The following is a 25,138-nucleotide window of genomic DNA, read 5'->3' as shown; positions in this document are numbered from 1 at the left end:
CTATGCCTGAGGTGGTAGGTGCAAGATATCTTCCTCCTCTCTTTCTGTTTCAGGTTTCAGTGAGGGTGGTAGCCTGAATCTAGAGAGGCTGTTGAAATACTTCCTTGTGCAGTCTAAGGATCTCCAACACCATCCAACTTAAGCCAAGACACTTGGCTACACATACTGTGAATGCAATTCTTTCCAGGACTTCGGTCCTACAGTTGAAAAAATAATCTCCTTTAGAAAGCATGTCCGTGGCCTTAGCTTGCATCTCAAAGAGACTTGAGTTTTGGAGCCAGAACTGTTTCCTAGAGATCCCGCTATGTTCAAAGCCCCTAGCAGCTGCACCTGACAAACCATAGCCAGCTTGAGTGCACTTCTCAGTCTCTCTCACTGTACTAAAAAAACAAAACAAAACAAAAAAACCAACCACCTTTGTGTTTTCTTCCTCAGGAAAACAGCAGCCCATATTTTTCATTCACAGTTTTGGAAGAAGAAAAAAAATAAAGTGATCCTTCTTTGAAGCAGAGAAACTCACACTGTATTTGGGATCCTCTTTGAAGCTTCACCTTTTGTGCCTGTTAAAACCAAGTATTTTGATATGAAGAACTGGGGTGCCAGCCTCTCCCTTTCTTCCTTTATCCCTAAGTAATACTCATGGATTTCCTCCTCACGCATTTTCATTTTTCTTTTGCCACTTCCATTTTACAAAGCTGAGAGAAGGTTTTGGATGCAGCAAGGAGAGAAAACAAAACAAAAATAGGAGTAAGCGGAAATGCAAAAATGGAAAAAATCAGACTTCGGAATTTTATTTTCTGAAATGGGGAACCATTTCATCTCCAGCCCAACCAAACTTCCATTTTTTTCCTGCTAATGGACACACGAGGTATGTTGCTTCTGGCGCAAGATGCACCAATGCTAACTACCTTGGTAGACTTGTGAACTGCAGGTCACCGATTTGGACCGGAGAGAACATTATGATAATCTAATCTGACCTCGTCCGTACTGCAGGCCATAGCACTTCCTCTCGTAATTCCTACAGCATGTGGATGCTCTCTGTCTGGACTAAAATGTATTTTTCAAAAACCATCTACCCTAATTTAAAGGCTTTAAGTGGTGGGAAATCTAACACATGCTTAGGCTTGCGGCCTGAGGGTTACCTAGAAGATAACCTTCACACAAAACCCATTCAGCAGTCTGTACTCCCTTGTCCTTAGAAGCAGAGGATGATCTCTTCCTGAAGCTGAGATACAAACGGAGCTTGCCACTGGCTTCTCAAAGATTGACTAAAAATCACCCCCAGGAACCTGGTACCTTGATCTTGAGGAACCAAGACAGGATGACTTCATGCTCCCCGCTCTCTCCTCTCTAGATCCTAAGTGTTCCCATACCTCCCTGGACAGGCAGGAGGAAAGAGGAACAATTTTTCTCCTGCCAGATCCTAGAAAACTGTGGGGCTGCTTGGAAGAAGAGGTAACATAGACAAAGCCATTTCCTCAGAGGGTGAGTCCTCCAAGGAAATGCTTCAAAAGGGCATCCTTAACAATTCCTTCTCAGACAGTCCCAATCCAATTGGCCCAAATTACTTAGAAAATATTTTCTCAGACAGGCTTTCCAAGATGAGGATAACACGACAAGCTTCACCACCTCTCACTTAAAGGTGCCACAAATCGAGGAAATGAAGACCACAGAGTGAGGTGCCAAGAGTACCTCTAAAGAAGGGATCCTAGGAGACCTCTGAAGGCTAGGAGGCCCCAGAGTATCATAAGCAAACACCAAAAGAGCCTGTGTACCAAAATCATGTTCTCCATGAGTCACATCTGAAATTGAAGGCAATGGGCTTTTCTTAGCCCTGGAAACCACAGAGCAGTGCATTCCGAGCGCAGAACCCCAGAGCTCATGGTCACAGAGGCTCTCCTCTGAAACACGCTTTCCCACTGATCCTGTGTGTCAGCCACACAGAGCTACCAACTGGAGAGAATTTCTCAGGAAACAGTTCTCCTGGCCTTTGGTGAATTATTTGAGGCTTAGCCTGGAAGATGGTTACAGGCCAGGAGAGATGCTTTATACAAGAGCTTTGAGGAGTCTCTCCTCAGCTGAAACTGCCAGATGAGTCAGAAAACTGCCCCAAAAATGGAGGGTCAATCTGAGCAGCCCTGACCTCTCCCCACAGAAACTCCACAGAGCCAAGAGGCCAGCTGCATCGGCCTCATGCAGATTTTGAGCGCCGGATATTGTCCAGGATGCTGGTTCTTTGGAAATGAATCGCACTGAGCTATGCAGAACTCTCCCTTCTGCCCAGTCCCAAGAAAACAATCTGACACAACCAGTTCTTGCCAGTCGCCTGACGTCAGGACCCCTTTCAGCACATGACCATTAAACAAGAGGAACACAACAGCGTAACGCCCCAAAAGAACTGGAAAGTTCTTCTCAAACTAGAGCAACCATAACTGCTTGTAAACAAGACTGCTACATGACATGCTTCTGCTTCAAATTAACAGAGGTACAGTTAAGGTGAAAAGGGGATTACACCCAAGACATTTTGTTTTCCTATCAAACGCATCCATCAGCAGCACAGAAGCACATGCCAGTCAAACTAACAACCTTCAGACTACACAGACAACACCACCTTTACTGGTGACACCTTCAGTGACACCATGTAAAAGCTCTTGAAAACACAACAGAGTTTGCTTATTTCTAATAGAAAATAAAACCACACAGAGCTAATGACTAGCAAACATGGAGATATCTGACCACTTTTGCTATTGCCACTTTCTCTTAGGATTGAATAGAAATACAAAGGAGTCCCACTTTGCAGTCATGATAGCATACCAGGACATGCAGATTTGACTTCAGAAGCTGAACAAAGGTACTGAGCAAACACTTGTTCCAAACTCTGCCCAAAAGTTCCAACAATATCGCAAAACTGGTTACAAAACTCCCCTTCCTTTCACCAATTAATGTGCCTTAACATAACATTACCCTTTTGCAGGACCTTTCAGAAGGAAATTAATACCAAAGCCTTCATCCCTCACACTCTACAGTTCCCGTGGTACTTTCCTCCACATCCACGCTCCTATCAGCAACATCGTGGCCAGATTATCACCCAGCAAACTGTGTTCTGCCCCGCTAGCCGGGCAGGAAGGTCCCAACAGCTACAGAATCCAACACTTCCTGCCTCAAACAGCAAGCCCATGAACACCACCGAACAACAGTGCAACAGACACAGCGCCCTGCCCCAGAGGTGACCACATTCAGCGTTTGGGTGCGATGATCCCCATCAGTTCCAAATCCCATTAAAAATCTTGAGATCCTTCAGTCTAATACTTCTGAGATTGCTCCTGGGGCTGCTCACAACCTCCTGACGCAGCTGAAAGGCCAAGACCGAGTCCCCTTCTATCCTCCGATTCAGTCCCGACTCACCATCTGCACACCTGGCTGTCACGGACCACGGCACAAGTGACTTCCATCCACAGAAGCCCACCCTTCCCTGAGCCACCAGCTGGCACAGAAGAGCCAGACCAACACAAGGGACAGCCGTAGTGCCAAATTTTCTTCAAACATCCAAAAATAACATCACCACTTGCCCAAGACTCAGCAGGAGAAGTTTCGGGACCAAAAGGCTTATTTTTAATAAAGGATTACCAAAATATCAATTACAAGGCTTTGAGTTAGAAACAGGCCAAAATCACAGGTTTGATGCTGCAGCCACTCTGTTAGGAGCGTCTATAAAACTTCCTCCAGTGTTTGAACAAACTGCAAATCTGCGGGCCACAGGAGGCCTCTGGGTAGGGAAAAACTGGAAAACCATTTCCCCTAGCCCAGGTCCTACCGACTCCAGGAACAAGCACAAACTCTTTGTTTCAAATCATTACAGGGCAGGAGTCACTGGCTGTAGCCCCTACAAAGACATTACAGCCAGCCAGCATCTGTAACTGACCTTGAATCTACTTAACCCCATGCAAAAGACTCGCAAGCTCCTAATCCCGCCTCCACAGAAGTTCAGAAAACTCCTTTTTGCCCCAGAAGCAACAGCTTTGATCCAACACCACTCAAGAGACTTACCTTCCCAAACTGCTCGAAATATTGTTTCACATCCTCCACAGTAGTGTTCACAGACAGACCACCCACAAATATCTTCTTCGTTCGGGTCACCATCTGGAAAAGGGAAGGACAGGAATTCACCGAATAAACCCAGAGCGAGCAGAGAACAAGACTCAAAAGGCCACTAACTCCCCTCTGCTGCTGGGAAGCGCCTGCCCCTTTGCTGCAGCCGAGCTTCCACCTCCTCGAAGCCCTCTGGCCAAACACGGCTGGCCGATCCGTCCCACGCCAGACCCCAGTTCATGCTCTCGCCCTCGCGCCACCCCATCATGCTTGCCAGCACCCAACCACCACCTCCTCCTCGGACAGCACATTACCAGCCTCTCCCCTCGCTAACCTGCTGCCGCTCCCTTGGCACCTTCACACCGCCCCGAACGTGTGGGGCAGGACTGTCCCCTCCCCAGCCCTCCAGCTCCTCTCGCAGCCCTGCCACTTTGCACAGCCAGCCTCCTCCAGGCTCCCCCAGAGATGACTGCTCTGCTTCCCGGAACGGGAAGACGGGCAGGAGGCCTGCCAGCGCAGGTAGGCTCGCCAGGCTTCGCCCTCCTAGCTCGCAAATCGCAAAGCATCTGGTCTTGCATGGAATAAGCCTCATTTCGCACCCATTCCCCAGTCACTTAAAAGGACCCCAGTCAACTCCCAGTTAAATCTCTTGTGCCTTTGCAAGACGGCAAAGAGAGGATCCCTCTGCCACTTGTCACTTATGCAGCTGGAACAAGGAAGAAAACTAACTACCCTGAGAGGGGCCATTGCTGCCAGGCTGAGGCACACCGACATCCTTTGAACCGGCTCTCCAGCTGCATCCTCCCCTTAGCTGCTTGGCTACACCCCTGCTCTCAGAGGAACACATGGTCCTAATTACCCCAAGGAGCATAGGGCTAATCCGCAGCAATTCCCTGGCTTGGAGAGCAGCCCGTTCTAACACTAAAGCACCTTCTGTCACCAAACTGCTTAATGGAATTAACCCAATTCCTACCATGTGCTTCCTGGCTCCAGTTACTTGGGATACCTGCTCACCAATTGTTCTCAGTGCCTGATCCCCCTTACTTCCCTCCTGGCACCAGTCCCCTCTTCCCTCTCTGCTTCTTGACACTGCTTCTCCCCAGCTCTTTCTCCTGCGACAGCACTTGGAATAGAGACTCTAAACTTTAAAACTCCCATCCAAGAGCAAAGTTAAAGGGTGACCCCAAAGTCTAAAGGCAGTCTCCAGCCTGCTGCTGGCTCTTCAGTTAAAAGTTTCTAGCTGCACGCCTGGAAAAAGTTCCTGCAACTGCGCATTTCGATGCCAGAGCCTCTTGTAGATAAGGTCCAACACCAAACTCCTTCTGCCTTTTCCAGTGCTGAAGCACACAAGGGCATTTCACAAAATGAAATCCTTCTCCCCCTCCCTGCCATTCCCACACCTATTCGTACACACACCTGTGCATACACACGACCCTCTTTCCACGTGTATCACATTGCAGCGTGGAGCTGTTCTGCATCTCCTAAGGCCTGAAACTTCCAGACACTGCCTTCAACCTCGGATGGACTAAGCTCACCCTGGGCAGCATTTATTTCACCAGCTCTAACTAGCGCATCCTAAAGTACAACCGAGGGACCTCCTGGTTCCTCCAGCGCCACGCAAACCCCCAGCGCTGCACTGCAAGCCTGACAGGAGCGCACCGCGGTGCAGCACAGCAGCTCCCGCTCCAGGGGAGTCCTGAGCAAACCCCAGGGAGCGACTCCATTGTATGCACTGGCGACATTGCACGGAGGGACAAGATTCACCGCCACGAATTTCGCCCTTTGGGGTGGCAAGGGCTGCCCGCAGTGCTTACCTTGGGCTGTGCTCGGCGGGGGAACGCTACCTTCGGGTCAATCTGAAAGAGATGTGGGGAAGAAGAGGTGAACATGCTTTTGCTGCCTATGTACAGATGCAGGGTTTCCTCCATGCGCACAGCTGTCTCTGCCCACGTGGCACCTTGCTAAAAACCCAAAGAATCTACCTGAGGTGCATAAAATGAAGCTGACTGCAGACATCTTTCCCTCTCAGTAAGGTGTAATCCAGGGAGACTACAAGTCCCAGCATGCAGTGGTCCGTCGCCGGCTGAGCGCTGGCCAGACGCACCCGAGAACCCATCACATGCTGGGATTAACAGGCTCGGCTGCACCCTCCCACTCAGCCTGCCCCTGGGTGCCCTGCATCACCGGCCTCATATTAAAAGTGCTTTCTTTTGCCTTTTTCCTCTCCCCTTCCACTCTACCTACAAATACAGAGCTCACCTGGGTAGTAACGGGGCAGAAAAGAGGCAGCGCACAAAAAGCCAAACATTTCATCCCACAAAACACACGGTGAAGAAATAAAAGAGCACACAGGACGGCACAAATTAAACCGAGGAGTCCAAAGCCCCACAGGCTGCAGAGGCTGTGGCTGCAGGGCAAGCGTGCTGCCCCTCTCCCCAGGCTGCGCTGCACACAATGACGCGATGCCTCCCCTCCGCAGGCTGAGCCCTCCATTGTGCCTGTTCAGCTTCTCTATAAACCTGCTGCCGGCCGGAGCTGCCGGTCCCCGTGCCGCCATCCAGGTGCCGCACGTTCTGCTGGGCTCAGCACAGATGAGCGTGTGCCTGTATTGGCCTCACACTACCACAAAAGCCAGGACAACACTAATGCAGCTGCAAGCCAAACACCCACGAAGCCTCCTCTCCTCAGCCACCATCTCTCTCTTTATAGCCTATTTTTACAGCAACTCCTGTAAAGTTACATCACATCGGGGATGATCCAGACCTACAAATCAGCTTACAAAGACCTGTGGTAAAGGCAGGTCTGGCTCATCCCTGCACTTGGACAGGCTGCAGCTGGGAGGGCGGCCTCGAGCGTTGTCCCATCAGCCCAGCAGCTCAAACAGCCCAAAAGGAAGCTGTGTTTCTCCAGCTCCTCTCGCTGCTTTGTTCAGCTTTCCAGCCTGGCCACCCTCCCATCCCGCATCCTTTCACTTGTCACACAGCCCCGGAGCTTGGCCTCCCTGCGCCCTTCCACCAGCTTCTCTCCCTGCCTTCCCCACCTCCATCCTGACTCACAGCCTACAACATAAATAAACTCAGCACGCAAGTAAACAGAGGCAAAAGTGAAGAGCACAAATAAACTCAAAAATAAACCTCCCTCCCCAAGCTCCAAGCGCCAGCAGATTAGCATACCCTCCGGTGCCTCCCTGGGGCATCTGAACCATCCCTCCCCTCCTTGCGCGCACACACACACACACACACCCCCCCACCACAGCTTCCTGGCTAGTGCAGACACCCACAGCGAATTCTGAGGACAGGGGACGGCAGGAGACCAGGAGGTTGATGGCAGATAATAAGCAAAAACAATAATCTACTGTCTTTTACTTCTCAGCCAGTGTCATTCAGCTCCTGCCAAGAAGATGCTTTCATACTCAGCAATGCTAAGCTCAGCCTCATTTTCTCATTACCCTGAGTGTGATCAACTGGGCAGAGATAACGTGTCCTCCTGGCTGGAGGGAGCAGGCAGTCATTTCACAAATTCTTCTGCACAACCAGCTATTGTTGCAGGTAGAGGGAGGCCAGGGAGACTGACTGTAGGGGCAGCCCTGGGAACACGCAGAGGGGAGCAAGTTCAGTGCCGGACTCAAGTTACTCACACTGGACTGCTCTTCGGTGGCTGGAGTCTTTCTAATTAAAGCAAAAGCACCGGTACCTTATTCCCTCATTTCTGGTGTTAAAACAAATAGCCCTGGAGGAGTTGCGTTTCAGTGTCACCCACTAACGTAATGGATCCTTTTTACAAACCTAGATAGAAACCTGCTAAGAGTAAGAGCATTCAGAACTGCTCAGATTGTATCCAAAAAACCAAAACCCCGAGATCAGGCTGCGGTGAGTGGAAGTCACCTGAGCAGAAACCATTTCCACTTCACCCCACAAGGCTTTGGGGACGAGGAATTCCACTGATGTCGCAGGTGTACCAGTGGGCCGGCCGGGCTCCTCAGTAACACTCTTCAAGCCACCTACGGCACCATTTAATAGCTCAGGTCACGTAACTCCTGAGTTAACCTGGCTGGTATCAGTGCCCCAAAGCAGGGGGAGGGCAGGTAAGGACCCGCGAGACCTCCGGGCTGGGTTTGTTCATTCATCGCACCTCCACGGCTACCTTCGCTCTGTTGGTCTGCGCTGCCCGAGAGCCGCAGATCGCTCCCTCCGCCACAAAAGACAAACCCAGCAAAAACTCAGTAATGGCAACAAAGAAACAACAGGGCGACCCAGCATTGCCAAGCCCGCTCTTCCCAGAGCGCATAAAGCAGCAGCTCAAGGCAGCGGTCAGCTGCAGCTTTACAAAGTCACGCAAATCTTTTACCTTGAGACCGCAAAGCCAATTCTCCTATCAAGCGTTTTCAAAAATAACCCCGTAGGCTGCTGCTATCAAGCTTACAAACAAAGAGGAGTCTGAAAAGCACAAGGTTTCCCCGGAGAATCGGGCCAACAGCCCTCGTTAGGGTAGGAAGAATCAGAAAACAATGAAGCAACAAGTTGGGCAGACACTGTCTATCAAGTGCTGCTTGCCAGGAGACACCGAGCCTTTACAGAAGGCTGTCCTTTCAGGACACCGGGCCTTTTCCTGCGAAGTTTCATAAAACCCTATATTAAGATTCAGATGAGTTTGTGTCATTTAACCCATGACTCACAGCAGAGCCTTTCAGGCTCACAGGCGTACGGAGGCTCCATGCGGTACCACAAGACCAACCTCTCACCAGGCAAAACACCCCAAAACGTCTGACCCAGCTGAAAACCGTGCTAAATAAAAAAAGAAAAAGGAAGGGGGGAGAGGATGAAAGTTCCTAACAAAGGAAGGGCCCTGGCGAAACTGCCCCCATTCTCTCCGCTGTGCCGGCGGGGCGAGCGGAGCAGATGCAGCCGGGAATTTCAATGGCTGGCCGGTCCCCACGCGCCACGAGGCCCTTCTGTTCTCCTGCAGCGCCCGTCCGCCCCTGCCCTGCCCTGCCCATCCCTCCCTGCCCTCGTGGGCCGCACGGTGGGCTGCAGAGCGGCTTCGCCCAGGCGGCAGCGGCGGTTCGGGGAGAAGAATGGAGACCGTGGGTTTCGGCTCGCTCCTAGCCCCAAAATGCTTTTGGGATTAGCGCTACAACAGACATCCATGACTTGCCTTTCCAAGAGGGGTCTATGCCAGCCCACAGACTCACGACGGGACTAGCTGAACAGACACCGTGTTTACACAGGCTAGTAAAAAAAAAGAAAGAGAAAAAAACAAAGCCCTGGGCCCTCCTCGAAAGACTTTGCCATAACCCTCCCCCAGAGCAAAACTCACTTTACATCACTCCTGAAAGCAGGAGGGCTGGGAGTCCTGAGGACCCAGCCTCGGCCAGGAAGGCTGGGGTAGGTTTAACCGGGAGCTCCCATGGGGAGGAAGGACCTGTGCACATCAAAGGGAGCGATCCAGGCAGTTAAACAGGAACAGACATAAATCTCGCTGCAACTCACGCCATAAACCCTAAGAAAGGGGGTCTCGCTCTCCCGCCCTCTCCCTTCTGCCAAGATAAAGGCTAGGACGCACGAGCCACGCGCTGGAGGAAACAAAGTTGTGCGTTTGGACTCCTCGGGAGCCCGTGCCCGGAGCCAGAACCTCTCCCCTCGCCGTGCCACCCCCTCGCAGCCCCCGCCGCTCCCCCACCCCTACCCTCACCTTCACCCCAGGGCAGCAATAAGGAAAAGGAATTCAGGGGAAGGCAAGTCACTAAAACTAAAGAGAAGGGACCTCCCACTCAGACACCTCACCCCCACCCCCCCGAAACAGCCTGCACATCTCCCGAGCGCCACAGATTTGCAAGGCAGGACCGGGCACGATACGACACCGACCCCAGGAGCCACCGAAATCCTTCCGCTGGCCCAGCCAGGGCACCTCATCAGTCCCCACTTGCAGAGCGAGGGCCGGACGCGCGGCCGCTCCGAGAGGCCGGTGGTGGCCCACATGGGCGGGCACTAGCCACGCTCGGAGACAATAAAGTCTTGAACCTCCATGACCGTTACAAAAAGTTCGCCCGGGGAAACTACGGGAGAGCCTCTGGGGCGTGCAGCACGAAGGCTCTCGGCCGAGGGGAGGGCACAGGCCGCCGCGGCCAGGGGAAGCGGGGCCTGGGTGCTGGGGAACAGCACCCCTGGGGAAGGAGCAGCGCTCGGCAGCGTGGAGGGGGGAAGGGGCGGCTCCCCTCTCCCCAAACGCAGCCGCATCCATTTCCCGGTGCGAATCCTCGCCCCAAACGCGCTCAGGTGTCCCAGCTCCGAGAGGGCCACGGTCACTCCTCGGGGGAACCTTATGACCGACGGGCAGGAGGAAAACCATCACCGGGATCTGCAGACCCACGCCGGGACATCGGCCCCGGGTCGACGGCGAGGCCGGTGCTCAGGCGGCAGCTAGGCTACCCGCCGGTGAGAGGGGCGGAGAAGGGGCCGATTGATCCGTATCGGGAATCGATAGTTTACAACCTCTAACTGGAAATCAAACACCGCAATCGACGGCTGCTCCGAGCACAGCCGCTCCGCCGGCAAATGCACCCCTGAGATGAGAGAAGTCATCTCACCGTCTTGGAGTCCAGTTCATGTCTGGATTGGGCCAGGACCTTGTCGACGCCAGCCTGGTCCATGAACGTGACGAACCCGAAGCCCCTGAGCCCCGCAGCCCGGGCAGGAGAGGGGATGCGGAGAGAAGAGAGAAAGTTGGTTAAAGTGGCGGCCGGGCCGCGGCGGGGGCGAAGGGAGGCGCGGGCCCGGCCTCTCACCTGGATCTCTTTGTCAGCGGGTCCCGCATCACCAGGCACTCCTTCACCTCGCCGAACTGGCTGAAGTACTCCCGCAAGCCCTCTGCAAGCACAGCGCCCACCGTGGGTGTCCCAGCCCGGCCCGGCCCCGCCGCCCCCGCCGGGCTGGGCTCGGCCCCGGCCCCGGCCCCTCCACCCCCGGCCCCGGCGGCAGGTGCGGGGCCGCCGCGGACGCTCACCTTGCGTGGTCTGCCAGCTCAGTCCCCCGATGAACATTTTGCTGCGGGAGGAAGGAGAGAACCGTGAGCGGGGGAACGAGAGGGGGGGAAGAGGAGAAAAGAGGGCGGGCGGGCAGGGCGGGGGGAGTGGTGAGAGGAGGCCGGCGGGAGGCGGGGAGGGCGGGGAGGGGAGGGCGCGGATCGGCCATGTTGGCAGCGGCACCGCCGCCGCCGCCGCCGCCGCGCCTGCCCGGGCCGGGCGGCCGGGGCCGGGGGGGGGGGGGGGGGGGAGGAAGGGAGGGAGGGAGGGGGGCGGCCGGGGCCGGGATCGGGACCGGGGGGACGGGGGGGAGGGGGGAGGGGGGGGGGGGGGAGCACGGTCGTCCGCCGCGGCGGTACCAGGGGTCGTGCGGGGAGTCCGGGGAGGCGAGGCCGGGCTGGCTGCCGTCTGTCTCCATTCGGACCTCTTCTCCCTGCGAGGAGCGGCGCCGCACTCCCGGGGCAGATGAGCGCTGGAAAAGGGGCCGGACGGACAGGCCATGCTGCCCCCTCCCCCGACCCCTCTCCGCCGGGCGGGGAGGGAGCGAGGGAGGAGGGCCCGGCGGGCACAACCTGCCCGGCTCCTCCCACCCCCGCCGGCCCGCCGGCCGCCCTGCGCATAAAACCCGCCGGCGGCGCCGGGGCCGAGCGCCGGGAGCCGCGCCCGCACCGCGCCGGGGGAGCGCGCCCGGTGCACGGCGAGCGGGCGGCGGCGGGAGCAACCCGGGAACCCGCGGCCGCTTTGTCCCCGGCCGCGCTCGCCCACCCGCACCTGCCCCGGGGCGGCGGACAAAGGGCGGCGGGCTCAGCCCCGCCGCCGCGGAGCCAGGCCTGACCCGGGGAGCTCGGGCTCGCCGCGGCGGACCCCGGCCCGGTTCACACACCACCACCCCCCCACCACCCCCGGTGTCTCGGCGGCACCGGGTGGGTTAAAGCCCCCGGGACCGGCCCCCACCGCCGAGGGCGCTTCCAGGGCGGGACCGGGGCTGCCCTCCTCGCCCCGGTACCCTCAGCCGGGAGCCCGTACCCGAGGCGCCTTCCCGGAGCCCCGGTACCTCCGTGCCCTCCTCGGAGCCCGGCGGGGACCCTGCGGGGGGTCAGAGGCTGCCCGGCCTCGCCGCTGCCCGCCCCGCACGGCAGTGCCCGGGCTGCACCGGCCGCCGGGCCCCGAGCGAAGCCGGTGCGGGGCACCGCGGCGGAACCCCCGCAGCACCAGGTACGAAGAGCCCAGCCTGCTCTCGTCTCTGCCCGCGTTTTACCGGGGAGGGTGGCCAGGCTGCCCCCCCCCCCGCCGCCAAGTCACGGCACAGTTTCTTGCTCGTTCAGATTGACAGACAGACTCGTGCCAAGCTCCAGCCTCTCTCTCTCTCCACGGCCACACAAGTTCATCCACATACTGATGGCTTCTGGAGCAGGTCTGTGCGCTCTCTGCCTCTGCTCTTGGGCAACCCGGCCCGGGTGGCCAGAGGAGCTCAGCGAGGAACAAATGAAATACCTGCAAAGCCAGAGTCAGATGAGAGTTGTAGCCTCTCCTGACCATGTCGTGCATCGCTCTGAGAGAAGGCACTTGTTTGCATCTGTGGCACATCAGAACAGAGCAGTGCACAAAAGCTCTGGTGACAGTTGCTGCGAGCCCCTCTCATTGCAAGAGGGTATCGCAGGGTCCCAGGCATGTGCCACTGCGCTGCCAAATATTCCCCACACACATCTCTAGCTCCGCTCCTTCCAGCACGAGTCTCCCCTGTACCCTCTTGCCGCCTAGAGCGAGGTATTGACAGCTCTCAGGTCAGTGCCATCCTCATTTGACCTTTCTTCACCTTCTCTCATGGCTGCTTTCCCACGTGCCAATACACCTCATCTCCCTGCTGAAGAAGAACCAGGACACCTTTGTTTTAAGAAGACTTTGCAATAGTATCTTTCATTACATGGGCTCATCCCAAGGCCTGTGGCTGCAACTCTGAGGTAAATTCATCCCCTGCTTGTTAGCTCTGCCAAACCACCATTCACCCACTCCATTTCCTGAGCTGGGTCACTGACACTATCCTGTCTCCTGGCCCTGTACCTGGGCACAGCAACACACTCAACACCAGAGACTTGGTAGCCACCCCTGGGAACTGAGCTACGCAGCAGCCCAGCTGTGGCCGCGGAGCAGCCGCAGCTCCCGCTGCCACCAGTCCAGGCTGAGTTTCTTCTCCAGAATAACCCACTCATCGTTCCACAGGGCTGAAGTCACCACTTTGGGTGGAGATGCCCCGAGAGGCAGCTGGGCTGGTGCAGAAGAGAAATATAAATAACAACATGCAGAGGTGGTACTGCAGCTGGCAGTGACGGGGAAGGGCTGCACGGCCAGCAGAAGCAGGGGTGCTGAGGCAGCATCCCGGCCATCTCCCCTCGTACGTCCTGAGAAACCTGGACAGTAGCCGGGCTGTCAGAAAGCCACCGCTGCCGCCTGCCACGCTGCCCAAACTCACTGCTGCTGCGCTGCCTCCTGGCACCTGCTCTCTCCGATTTGGATGGCAAATACTCCAAAGTGGGGACTAACGTTTTCAAGTCACCTGGCACAGGTTTTATGCTCCGTAACTGCCCAACCTAGGCACAGTACTAATGCTAATTAAACACAAGAAAGAAAAAAAGAAATAAGAGCTCAGCGTTGGACACACTAAAGGATAACATCTCTTGGTTTACTACCAGTGCATTGCTATAATTTTAAATGTGTGTTATTTATGAGACAGATAAAGTAGACCTCTGAGGGACACAGTGTTAAAATGCTTCATTGTATCTTTTTTTGCATTATGCTTATTATTTTATTCTCTTTTTCTCCACTAAAATAATATTGGAGAAGGGAGAACAGGGTCAACATGAGTTAACATCTGTGAACATCAGAGGGAAAAAAAAGTGAGCATTCAGGAAGATTTGGATGGAGGATGTGGTTGGACTTGCATCGCTGGGAATGACACCGTACCACGTAACTTATTCCGAAGCCCTTTTCAAAACATACAAGCAATATTTTGTATTTCCACCTTAGGACCCCAAAGTGCTTTGTAAATATCAATTCATTTATCTCTGTAACACACAAGACAGCGGGTCTTGAAAAATCTGTTGATTAGTGACAGGAGGAAGCTTTCCTCATGGAGAAGTAAATATATAAAACATTCCAGACCTTATGATTGGAAAGATGATCTGCCGAATATAAAATAATGCAGCATTGTTTTCCTGGGGCTGCAGACAGACAGCTGTAGTGCCTCTGTGGCTGCTGCTGAGAGGTTGCCAAACACCAGCGAGATTAACAAAACTGCTCAGTTTTCTTGCTGCTATTCAGCGTCTCGTGTGTGGTAGAGTGACACTATCAAAATCATGTCCACTTCCTGCTGAGGAGGATGATTGGCAAAGCTCTGCCCAGCACCAGTGGCAGACACTGGAGTTATTCATGGCGAGAGGGAGGTTCCAAAAAGTGGAGGTTAGGGGAGGGGCAGGGCAGCAGCCGCCTCTTTTCCTCCCTCATCATATAAGGCTTAAGGAGAGATTGTGTCTTGGAGACCTGTCTCTAGCCAGGAGGTTTTGGCAGTCAGGTACTACGAGAAGTTTCGCTTTTCATTTAGTTTGGACAGTTGATAAACAAACTTGAGCTGGAATTCAAATAATTTTTGTAATATTTGCATTACGATGCTGAACATGCAAACCTGGAAGATATTAACTGCAGCTCCGTAGGCAGCCTGGGGGCAACGCCAGTCTCTGGCAGCGGCTTCCAGTGGTGCTCGTGCCTGCTTTGGAAAGGATGCTGACCCTCTGGAGAGGCTGATGGCAAAACCTCCCTGCTAGCCCATGCACAAGGCAGCCAGGGGTGTCTGCCTCAAAGGGAACCCGCCGCTCAGCCAGGGCAGGAGCTGGCTTGGGGCAAAAGTCAGGCACATAGCGGGAGAAGAGCTATTTAGAGGAATTTAATTATTTAGACTCCTCTCAGGTGGGGGGGAGGGACAGAGTCAGCAACAGGAAGAGAGGAATGGCTGCAAAGGCACCGAGGATTTCTTTGCTTCATGTAAGAAACCTCACGGGGCAAGATTCGCAATGGGAAAACAGGCTACATGGTGCAGAGCATTGAAGAACAGGGTGAGAAAGAATAGAGGAGAGGAACAGGGCTGTATGCAAGACAGGAAAAGAAAAGAGAAACATTAGGTGTGGGTGAATAAAGAGCAGGAGAAAGGGGAGTATGAAAAGTAGACAACTGGGATAACTGGAAGAAAGGAGTAAGGGAGGAGAGAGGACGAGATTGGAGCAGCAGAAAAAAAAAGAGGGGAAAGAGGTCTGCATGGAATGGGGAAAAAAAGTAAATCATCAAGAGAACTTGTAGCACAGTAAATAGGGATTCAGCATCAAACAGCAAAAAAAAGGAGAGGTCTCTGAAGGACAGTAGGAGATTGCAGACTTCCACTTGCTGTCCTGGAAATGATGGCCAAAGGAAAAAAATCAGAGCGCCCTTCCTGCTATTCTCCCTCTCTACAAGCTCTAAAAACTACTACATGGTGTCTAGTCTCCATGATCCTATCTAAATCAGTCCAGGAAATGAGGGAGGAAACACTGACTGCTCAGCTCTAACACCAGAGCTGCTCCGCGCACCAAGAGCACCCAGCACTGCACCAGTCTGGCCACTGCGCAGGTGCCACCTCTCTAAAGGAGTTGAAAACATTTTCACTTCCCCCCCCCCCCTTTTTTTTTTCCTTAACATAACACTCCGAAGATCACATATAAAGTGACAGAACGCAACAACAGATTTGAAAAATGAGACCTCTCTCCTCGAGGGTGCCCTGAGCTCCACCTTCCCTCTAACCTCTTAGTGACCGTTTGTCACAGACTTTCATCAGTCACTGCTTTCTGCTCCATCCTTGCTCCTACCTAACCTCTCCCCAGCCCTCACTCCAGCAACCCATGTAAAGGGACCTTTCCCACAGCATCCGCTGTTAAGAGGCTCTTCCCCAGCCTGGAAGCGGAGCGTTGCCTCCTGCTCTTCCCCTCCTTGCCTGGAAGCTCAGAGCTTCCTATGGGATGATATAGGGGGACCCATTTCCCCACCATTAGAGAAGAGAGATGAGGAGGGATGCAACAGAAATCCGCCAGATGTGCTAGACTGTTTTAAAGAAGACATTGATTAAACTGTTCCTTGTGCTCATTGAGGATAAGGCAATTGGCTCGGGGGCACAGAAGGAGATAAAGGTTAGATATTAGGAGAAACTTAGCAACTATGAGGATGGCTAAAGATGGGAGAGGTCAGCCAGGAAGGCCAAGGAATGTCCACCCATGAAGATTTTTAAGAACAAATTAAGCAAACGTCAGTTTGGTGATCAGGTTCTATTTTGTCCTTGCCTGTTGCAGAGGTGACCTCTTGGCACCACTTTCAATCCTCAGTTTCTACAGTTTCTTCATCACGTGAGGGGAAAGGAAAGAGTTTGGAGTAAAGGAGGCAAAAGTGAGGGCTTGTCTGATAGAAAGGGGAGTTCCGAGTGCGTTCCAATGCATAGATGGAGGCTAGAGAAGTGAGGAATAACACAGAGAAATTTAAAGCCTGTGGTCCACGGGCACATGTCAGGGCAAGGAACAGTGCAGCTTGGGGCCAGGCTGCACCAAACACCACCAGGACTGGAAAAAAGGTCTGGGAATGAGTCGGGTAAATAGGGGTAACAGAAAAAGGCCTGGGTCAGGTTTGAGAGCATCAGCCAGTGCAATGGCTGCCAGATATCTTAGACAAAATGGGTTTCTGTATTAACATTTTTAAAAAGTATTACAGTTCTGTATCAAAAATAAAATCCTGTGTCCCAGTGGGAGGAAAAGAAAAAAAAAAAAAAAGAAAGAAAGAAAAACCAAATACAAACCACACCGGACACAGCTTTTCCAGTGTCTCCCTGCAGTGACACTGCTGGGTGCCTTGCAGCCCAGTCTGCTGGGCCTCCAGTAACCAGCTTCTCAAGCAGGGACCAGTGATGCTGCAGTATCGGTAGATCTGCACATCCTCTGCAGGTCTGACGCATGTGTGAATTATTCATCCAGGGCTGGAGCCACCACCATGTCAAGGACCTCTAAAATCCGCCTTAAAGATAGCCAAGTCCAAGCCAACAGGGGAGCAAGGGGAGAACAGGGCTCAGGGGAAGGAGGACTGGATCCTCCACCGAGGTGCTTGCAGGAGGCAGAAAATCTGGGTACTGGCACTGTCCCAGAGCAGCACCAGAAGGAAAACGCACTTACAGGAGCAAACAGAGAACTTCTGGCTCAACATACAAACAGGAGCTGAGCAAGCAGAAGCTGTTTTTTCATCCCCTCTCTTTCAGGACATAATCGATTTCCTACCTCTGCTATGACACTCACACTGGCTTTTAACTCTCCCATTTCTTCAAGACTTATTTTCTAATCTAAGCTGACGGGACCTTTGCTCCACAAATCCCAACAGCACTTCTCAGAAGACAACTTTATAGCATTCTGGTACTGTGGGGGTGTAAAGTAACTGGGACTACACTGTTAAAGTTAACAGCACAAAATTGAGAAGGTTTACGGATTATTTGGAGGAATGAACAGAAAAGAGCATCTTTAAAATCCAGGGTGCGTGCTGGAGCTCCTGAGGTGGGAAAGGTTCAGACCAAGGCAAGTGTACAGGACAGAAATACACGCTGTAAATCTCCTTAAGCAGCTCAGCCTGTCCTGGTTCCTCAAGGTTTTGCCAAGGTATTTTGTTTGTACTTGTCACATGACTTACATCAGGCATCACGTCCTAATCAAGACGGACACCAGTGTCTTCCCAGGCAAAGCTCCCATCCTCAGATTGCAGGAGCGGCTTAGCTGCTTTGTACTTGTAACCCCTGCCTGAGCCTCCTCCCTGCTGAACGGGGAAGGGAGACGAGAGAGGCTGCAAGGGTCCAGGTGCACTTGTAGTCATCTCCGGTCGTTCTTCTCTTTGCGATAGAAGAAAAGTCTATGGCAAGGCACAAACTTGCCCAGTGGGCGTTGTACTTGGAAATCCCGGCTTTCTACAGCACTGCACCCGGAACAGACGCTCTGGGGCCAGGAGTGGTATCCTCCAGAGAGGGAGGGTTTCCCCCACCCCAGGGCACAGCATCTTCGCTCAGGCTTACAGGCTCCCGATCCTTCCAGGCTAGGGAATGTGAAATGAGGCAGCTGTTACTAAAGATTCCAGCTGCAGCAACCTACACCAGCTTTTAAATATGTTGAGTTTGGAACTGGAAAAGGCTCAAAATCCATTCTTTGGTCCCAAGACACAGCAATTCCCCCTGCCCACAGACCCAGTGAGCTAACCTCTCACTGAAGTCAAGCTCTGATTCTGCACTACTCATAGTCTAGTGGGAAATACTTTGCTCCTGCTGCTACTTGTCCATTCTTGCCCTTGTATCTTTTGCTCACTTTTCACAGCCTTTAAGCATTTATCTTTTCACGCCTTTGCCTGCTCTGGATTTCCCTCAAGGCTGATTTTGCTACATTAGGGTCCTTATGCCATTTTCTTTTTCTTTTTTTTTTTTTGGTCCCAGACAGAACTTTCCCACCTACCTTATGCCCATGCGGTTCCACAAGCTGAAGTAAACTGAGTCACTGACCCTTTTCCCACCAGGAGCAAGAAGTGATTCACAAACGATATTCCTCAGCGCTCCCAGCTGGCTGGTGGCCAAGCTGCCGCAACAGCTAAGGACCAGCTCCCTCCAAAGTAGCTGTCCAAGACATTCTTCAGCGCAAAGCTGGGACGCAAGCAACATGGAGATACTCTGTCAAAAGCAGGGGCTTGCAGAGGAGCAGCAGGAAACCTCTCTCACAGGGAACATGCACAGATATATTGGAACCACTCCTTTACTAAAAGTAGAAATGAAACAGTAACCTCTACAAATCAAAGTTTCTGTCGGATACATGTATCAAAATGGGGAGCATTAACATTAAAAAGAAAACCTTCAGGCTCCTATAAAAATTTAATCTAATTAAATGTTTTTAAGATTTTAGTTCCATCTACCTGACACATTCCTAATCGATCAATGAGCAGATTCTGCTCTCCTGTTTGCAGGAATGACCAGTGCAGCTCTGGAGACATCAGAAGAGAAAAATCTCATGAGTTACACTGGAAATAGTGGGATCATACTCAGGCTTGTGACATCCTGACTCACTGGACTTGTAATCTGATTATACGGGTGTTTTTGGAAGCCCTGTGTAGTATGTCCTGCCCTGCTCCAGCATTTTGTCTCTGGGGATCACCCAGTTTGTTGCTTCACAGACACCCTTGGGGTTTGGAAACTGCCCACTTGTGACGGATGGAAACAGTGAGGCGTCTTCCAAAACTTTCCATCGATTTTGAGCATTTGAGTCCAAAAAATGGAGATGCAGTAAACGTTCCTCTTTCCAAATAAAGCCTGGGGAAGCTCTGGGCCCAAAGCATTTTCTGCAAAACAAGCACGTGGTGTCTTAAGGTGCACATCCAAGATCTGTGTTTCTTTATACGTAGTGGCATAGGTGACTAGGTCGAAAGCGTAACACTCAGATAATCTATACCTTCTCTATGTTTTTAGCCACAATAGCACCCTGTCCTCTGTTTACTGGCACTCTGCTAGACACCAAGAAAGCTAGTACAAGTGTTTCCCTATCTCAAAAGTTATCACGTTCCTGTGTAAAAGGTATCTTTTTAAAGTGTATCTAAAAGAAATCGCATTTTGGAGGGTGAATCTAGAAGAGCCTCTCTGGTGTTTGAAGAAAGCTGGGGATAGAAGAGACATTTGCTGGGAGAGCAGCTCTGGAGCTAAACAAGTTTTTGAACTAGGAAAGCTCCTCTTACACACTCCTGCTAGTCAGACAGAATGTGCTCATGTTCGTTGGTCATTCTGGAGCCTTGAAAGCAAGGCAGCGTCTGGTAAATTCATTCCCAGATGCTGGGGGAACAAGGGATTGTGGGAGACAGTGTAAGATGGGGAGGGATTTACTGCAGAACAGAGAAAAAGCAAATCAATGAAAGTTTGTTCAGCCTTACTTCCCTTTTGGTTTTTTGTTGTTTTATTTTTAAGTGAAGCTGCAGTAGGAGAAATTTTGGGATTTTATGCTTGTGTTGCTTTAAGGACAGGAATGCTGGAAACAGAGGTATTTGATACCTTTGCTGCTAATTACAGTGCAAGCTCCCAGTGTCCTGACAATGCCCTTGTCCCTGACCTGGAGGGGCCTCACTATCTCAGGGTCAGCTGTAATTTAGTTTTAGGTCAGAGCTGGGACTCTCCTGCCAAACTAACTGCACTTTGTTTTGAAGTAGAAACCATTTACTAGCAAGTCTGAGACCATCAAACTCATTTCACTAACGAGAAACAGGAATGAACTGCAGAGCCCCAGAGACGAAGGTCAGTGTTCAACACAAGGAGAGCTCAGCTGCCTCACGAAGGAAGGGGCTGTTTCGCCCACCGAGCCACACAACCGCGTGAGCTCAGATCTTCTGCTCCCTTCAATTAAGCACGTTTATTACAAAAAAAACTTAGGGACCAACTAAGCCCTGCCAGTCCCCGAGCAGGCACAACGGTGCAGTCAGCCCCCCACCTTACAGAGTTTACAACACAGTTGCTGCATTTCACAGCAGGCTCAAGAAAAAGGACCGAGCTCCTCAGTAAAGCTCATGAGTTGTTGGTGCTGCTCCTACCTCTTCTCACAGATTGGCCGGGTGATTTGGGCCAAGAAAACTCTGGTTTTCTACTTGAAAACTGAGGTGTTTCTTCCCTATCTGAAGAAAAAAATGCTTTGAGGTCTTCAGAGAGAACATGCTGCAGAAAATAACCCAAAAGCTGTAAAGGGAAATACTTTTTAACTTCCTCCGAATAATCAGCACTCTCTAACTCACAGGGAATGAAGTATTTTTTTCAAACCAACAGATTTTTATCCGATCTTCTTCCCCCTCACCATATTCATGGACAGAGATTATACTGTCATGATACCGCATAGCATTACCTGAAATTAACTTGTCACTTAAAGAACCGTTCTCTACAATTTGTGGGGTAGTCTGAGAGCCCAGTACATTTTGCCTATTTTCAGAGTCCCTGCTCTTTTGCATTTATGTAGACCTAGGACTGGGTTTGCTAAGGAAAAACCTATCCAGAGCACAAATTTTTTTCAATTCTGCACATCACTGCAACAAGAGGCCAACTTGCACTTACAGGAAAAAAGCTGGATGAAAAATTTGTGCCAGTTTACTAAACAGTAAAAGTCTTTTGACAGCAAAGGAGGGTTCGGTGTCCAAATCTATGAGCACACGGATGAGACAGACAAGTAGAGACCCAAACATGCTCTTTGGGAACAGTAAAACATATTTAGCTCTAGATGCTGGCCACAGTTAAGGTTAGCGATCAGATGCGAGAGAGCACAGCTATAGCAAGAAAACAGGACCACTAAGGGATGTTCAAATCTTTCTTTCATAAAAGTTGACTAGAAGACTGCAACACACCCTGATGTGCGCTAATGCTTGCTGCCATGCTTGACAGCTGCAAGGCAGTGTGGTGGAAAGAATTACCAGCCCTACAGACTTTCAGATGAGTTCAAAATGTAATACCCCCGTTGTCAGACACCACAGGTTCCTAACTACATGTAAACCCAAATCGCTTCTCTCACCATTGGTGCCTCTGCAAATAGCAAATCAGCTTCCAAGAGCTCATCTTAATTGCCAGAGCTCTTTGTGGGAAAGGTCCCAGCTACCCAAGAGCTGGGTACCTCCTTCATGACTCCCTGAGAAAGCCACGTGTTTCAGGAGTGATGCAACTGCCGTGTACCAGAACAAGGCTCCGGAGCAGAGCAGATAGCTTCCTTGGCAGCTGGCCTGCAGTGCTGGAGCTTGCTCCCAGGAGAGATTAGAGGGAGTAAAAACCTCACTGCCATCAGAGCAGAGCACTCAACCTGCTTCTACCAGAGATTTCTCACAAGAGCAAAAAAATCCAAAAGTGTCACCACAAATAGGAGGCTGCGGGAACAGGGAAAAGATAACCCAGTTAATGTCATGCATACAGCTTTGCTAACAGCTCAGGTAACACTGATCGGTAAAGGACAGGCAAAAGCTCTGAGCAGAGCCTGTTTTACACTGGGAAGATTACCTGACTAACATCTCGACAGAGAATTGCCTCCCTACATAAAGCCCCCCAAAACCCCGACCTGCAGCTACAAACCTTTCAGGTGAGGATTTTAGATTTCAAGTTGAATAGCATGAAATACATTCTATCCCCCAGATGACCTTATTCAAGCCCCTTTTTTTATTTTCAGGGCACGGTAGAGGACAGCTACCCTCAGGTTCCCAGGTAGCACAATTTATACCCCGAGGCAAATGCAAGTACAAACTACTTGCACTCACTTAGACTTTGTGTGCTTTTGGACTCCCCTGCTACTTCAGGTGTCACCACATCCGCGTAACCCCAACAGCAAAGAGGAAAGGAGAGGGTTTTCACTGGTTTCAAGGAAGGCTGAGCTCTACCCATAGACAAGGTAATTTTCTGTCTGCGCACAGAGGACTCTGCACAGATGAGCGAGCTGTTTCCCAAGGGCACAGCAGAGCCCCTTCGGAGACAGCTCCCAAGGCTGGAGCTCCTGTGCTGCAGAGAACGCTGTGGGCTCACCCCCCAGCCCAGCAGACTCCTGGGGAGAGGGCCATAATGACCATGGACTGCCCAGTTGACCATAGGGAGGTCATCTCCAGTCCTCTGCTCCCCCGCCACCGAGGTAGGGCTCTGCAAGGTGGAGCACGGAGCTCTGGGCAGGGCTGCGTGGGCGGCAGCCCAGCCTGGGAACTCAGGAGCAGCAAGGAAGGAGAGGATGCTGGAGTGGAAGTGATTTGAATTAGAACAAACTGGCTGCTGAATAGAAGCTTTTATTCCAGCATGGAGAAGGCTTTGTTAGTCAAGCACATGTGATGCACAAAAGCCTCCACTTGAATTCATTGAGTTTTAATTGGTTCTCAGGTGGGGGAGGAGATGGGTGTTAGGAATTAGGGATTCCTTAAAGAGGCAATATCATTAAATCTTAACGCCTCTTCCCTCTCACCCCCAGTTTCGGCTTAGGAGTCTGGCCTCATTCAATTGTCCTATGTTAGAGAATCAGAAAAACTGAGGGAGAGAAAGGGTGGGAGGGGGAGTCACTAATAAAGCCTAAAGGGAGATCAATGAACGAGGAGGGTGAGGGGCAGGAGGAAGACTGAAAAAAGAAAGCGGCTGGTTGGAAGAGAGAGGAGGGAGGTCACACACAGGCAGGGAAGGCAAGAGAACCTCAAAGGGATGAGGGAAAGAGAATGATGCCATTTGAGTTGGGGCTTTCTTTTCTCCCTGCATTCCTTCTTTTATTGAACACTTAAAACTTCCCTTGGAGATCCTCTAGCTTGGCTCTGTGAGCCTGTGCTCCAAAATAACAGAGTTGATCCATCACAAGAAAAGAAGCAAATTCTGGGATGGGTATGCGGTGCTTGCGCATGGGGAATGACAGCAGTAAGAGAAACCTGCTTGGGAGGACCTCGCAAGAGCTGCTGCTTGTTTTGCCAGACACAGCACGTTTCAGACAGAAGTTTTGTTACTAAGAGCCTGACGCAGACGTAGCTGAAATCAAGGTCCTTGTGAGTCAAAGAGAAAGGGAGCAATCGGGAGCTAAGGAGATTTCACAGTCGGCATTGTAGGAGGTACAGCACGCTGCCCAGCTTACGAAAGGGACCCTGGGTACCTGCAAGCCAGACCCTGACAGACAACTGCTACGCTGCAATGGGGGACACACATCTCACAAATGTATAATGATTTCCATCAGTCCAGTACATCATCGGAGAATGAATTAATGTTGGTTTACCTATTACATTTGGAATTTAGATAGGTAAGTGAATGATGTACCAAACGCACTGCCAGCAAACACCAACTGGAACGCATTTTCTTTTAGAGTTCCTAACAGAAGAATGCTGCTTCTATATTTAAGCCATACAGTTTATCCTGTATAAAGCCATACATAGCAGATATTCTTTGCAGGAAGCACTGCCTACTGTTTTACTATAATTCTTCATTACAAAATTAGACTGCGCAATCTCTGCTTGTAGACACAATGGCACTAATCTCCCGCAAAACAGGGGCACTGCAACCAATTGCTATATGGACTGAAATGGGAGGTCTCCGACTTCTGTTCGAGGACAGTGTGGGATGCTGAAAACAGCATTCCCATGGTGGCTTCTCTCTGAGAGACTGCCTGATTGGAGTCACTTACTGTGGTGTGAAATCTGAAGGAAACGCAAGATCCTCCGCTGACACAGCTGTGGTATGGGGTAGCTCTCACATACACGTGGGTTATTCATTTATTTTAGAGCACGGGGAAAAAAAGAAAAAAAAGAGATCAGTGAATTCACCCATTGAAAGTGTCACAGGATCCAGTTTTCCAAACCCCCTCCCTGAAATACGAGCCTAAGTATCATTTAGAAGTGACACACAGACTGAAGTCTCATTTGGTCCTTAACTCCAACTAAAAGCAGACGTGGTCTCCACCTGGCAAAGGCATTCGTGAGCAGTGGGCCGCGACAGCGCCTGGCACCAGCTACACAGAAAGCATTTAACCACACATGGAGAAGAGCTAACACTACTTGCCTTGATTTTTAATACTGCAAAGTCTACGCTCTGACTCTGCCAAGCTGCCTATTGTCACCGCTTGACCAGTGACAACCCACGAGAGCCCTGCCCTACAGGAGCAGCAGGGTTTTTCTCCAACAAGGGAGTCCAATGGAACTTCCTAGAAGGCTCACATAGAAAAACACAAACAAAAAGCTCCACAAATCAGAGATACATTTTTATTCCCCTTCTACACAATGTTTCTTGCATGCTTCAGTTTGCCCCTTCTCATAGCGCACTTGCATTACAGGTAGCGTACACGTTACAGATTTATTTCATTTTCTATCTTATGAGTTTAATTAATCCACAGGCATAATTTCAAATGATATCAGACTCACTTGAAGCAACCAGCTGCTCTTTGTCATCAACAGTAACATTTGCAAGTCCATCTTGTTGTGCACAGTTCTAAACAT

The 25,138-nt window shown here is 51.5% G+C and overlaps 1 protein-coding gene and 1 long non-coding RNA gene across 5 annotated transcripts in view; one reads left to right on the top strand and one right to left on the bottom strand.

Annotated features, from left to right (window-relative positions):
* Window positions 1–11,860, bottom strand: part of MSI1 (musashi RNA binding protein 1) — a 31,800-nt gene extending 19,940 nt beyond the window's left edge. For 2 of the 4 annotated variants that reach the window (XM_030026805.1, XM_030026808.1), the window contains exons 1-6: window positions 11,470–11,643; window positions 11,092–11,132; window positions 10,874–10,955; window positions 10,676–10,760; window positions 5,904–5,945; window positions 4,048–4,140 (exon numbers count right to left, since the gene is read on the bottom strand). In XM_030026805.1, the coding sequence (XP_029882665.1) occupies window positions 4,048–4,140; window positions 5,904–5,945; window positions 10,676–10,760; window positions 10,874–10,955; window positions 11,092–11,132; window positions 11,470–11,528 (402 nt within the window). In that variant the 5' untranslated portion in view covers window positions 11,529–11,643. Of the gene's footprint in view, window positions 1–4,047; window positions 4,141–5,903; window positions 5,946–6,348; window positions 7,256–10,675; window positions 10,956–11,091; window positions 11,133–11,469 lie in introns of those variants that run through there. The other 2 variants (XM_030026803.1, XM_030026807.2) reach the window with 2 other exon arrangements.
* Window positions 11,861–19,106: 7,246 nt separating this feature from the next.
* On the top strand, window positions 19,107–24,435 carry LOC115346630. The gene is made up of 2 exons (XR_003925185.1): window positions 19,107–22,278; window positions 22,366–24,435. It is a non-coding gene; the product is annotated as an uncharacterized LOC115346630 (long non-coding RNA).
* The last annotated feature ends 703 nt before the right edge of the window (window positions 24,436–25,138 follow it).

The sequence above is a fragment of the Aquila chrysaetos genome, chromosome 9, assembly GCF_900496995.4.
Source record: "Aquila chrysaetos chrysaetos chromosome 9, bAquChr1.4, whole genome shotgun sequence".
In the NCBI taxonomy this organism is placed as follows: domain Eukaryota; kingdom Metazoa; phylum Chordata; class Aves; order Accipitriformes; family Accipitridae; genus Aquila; species Aquila chrysaetos.
Note: the sequence above shows the minus strand (reverse complement) of the source record. Positions and strands in the feature narration are given on the sequence as shown.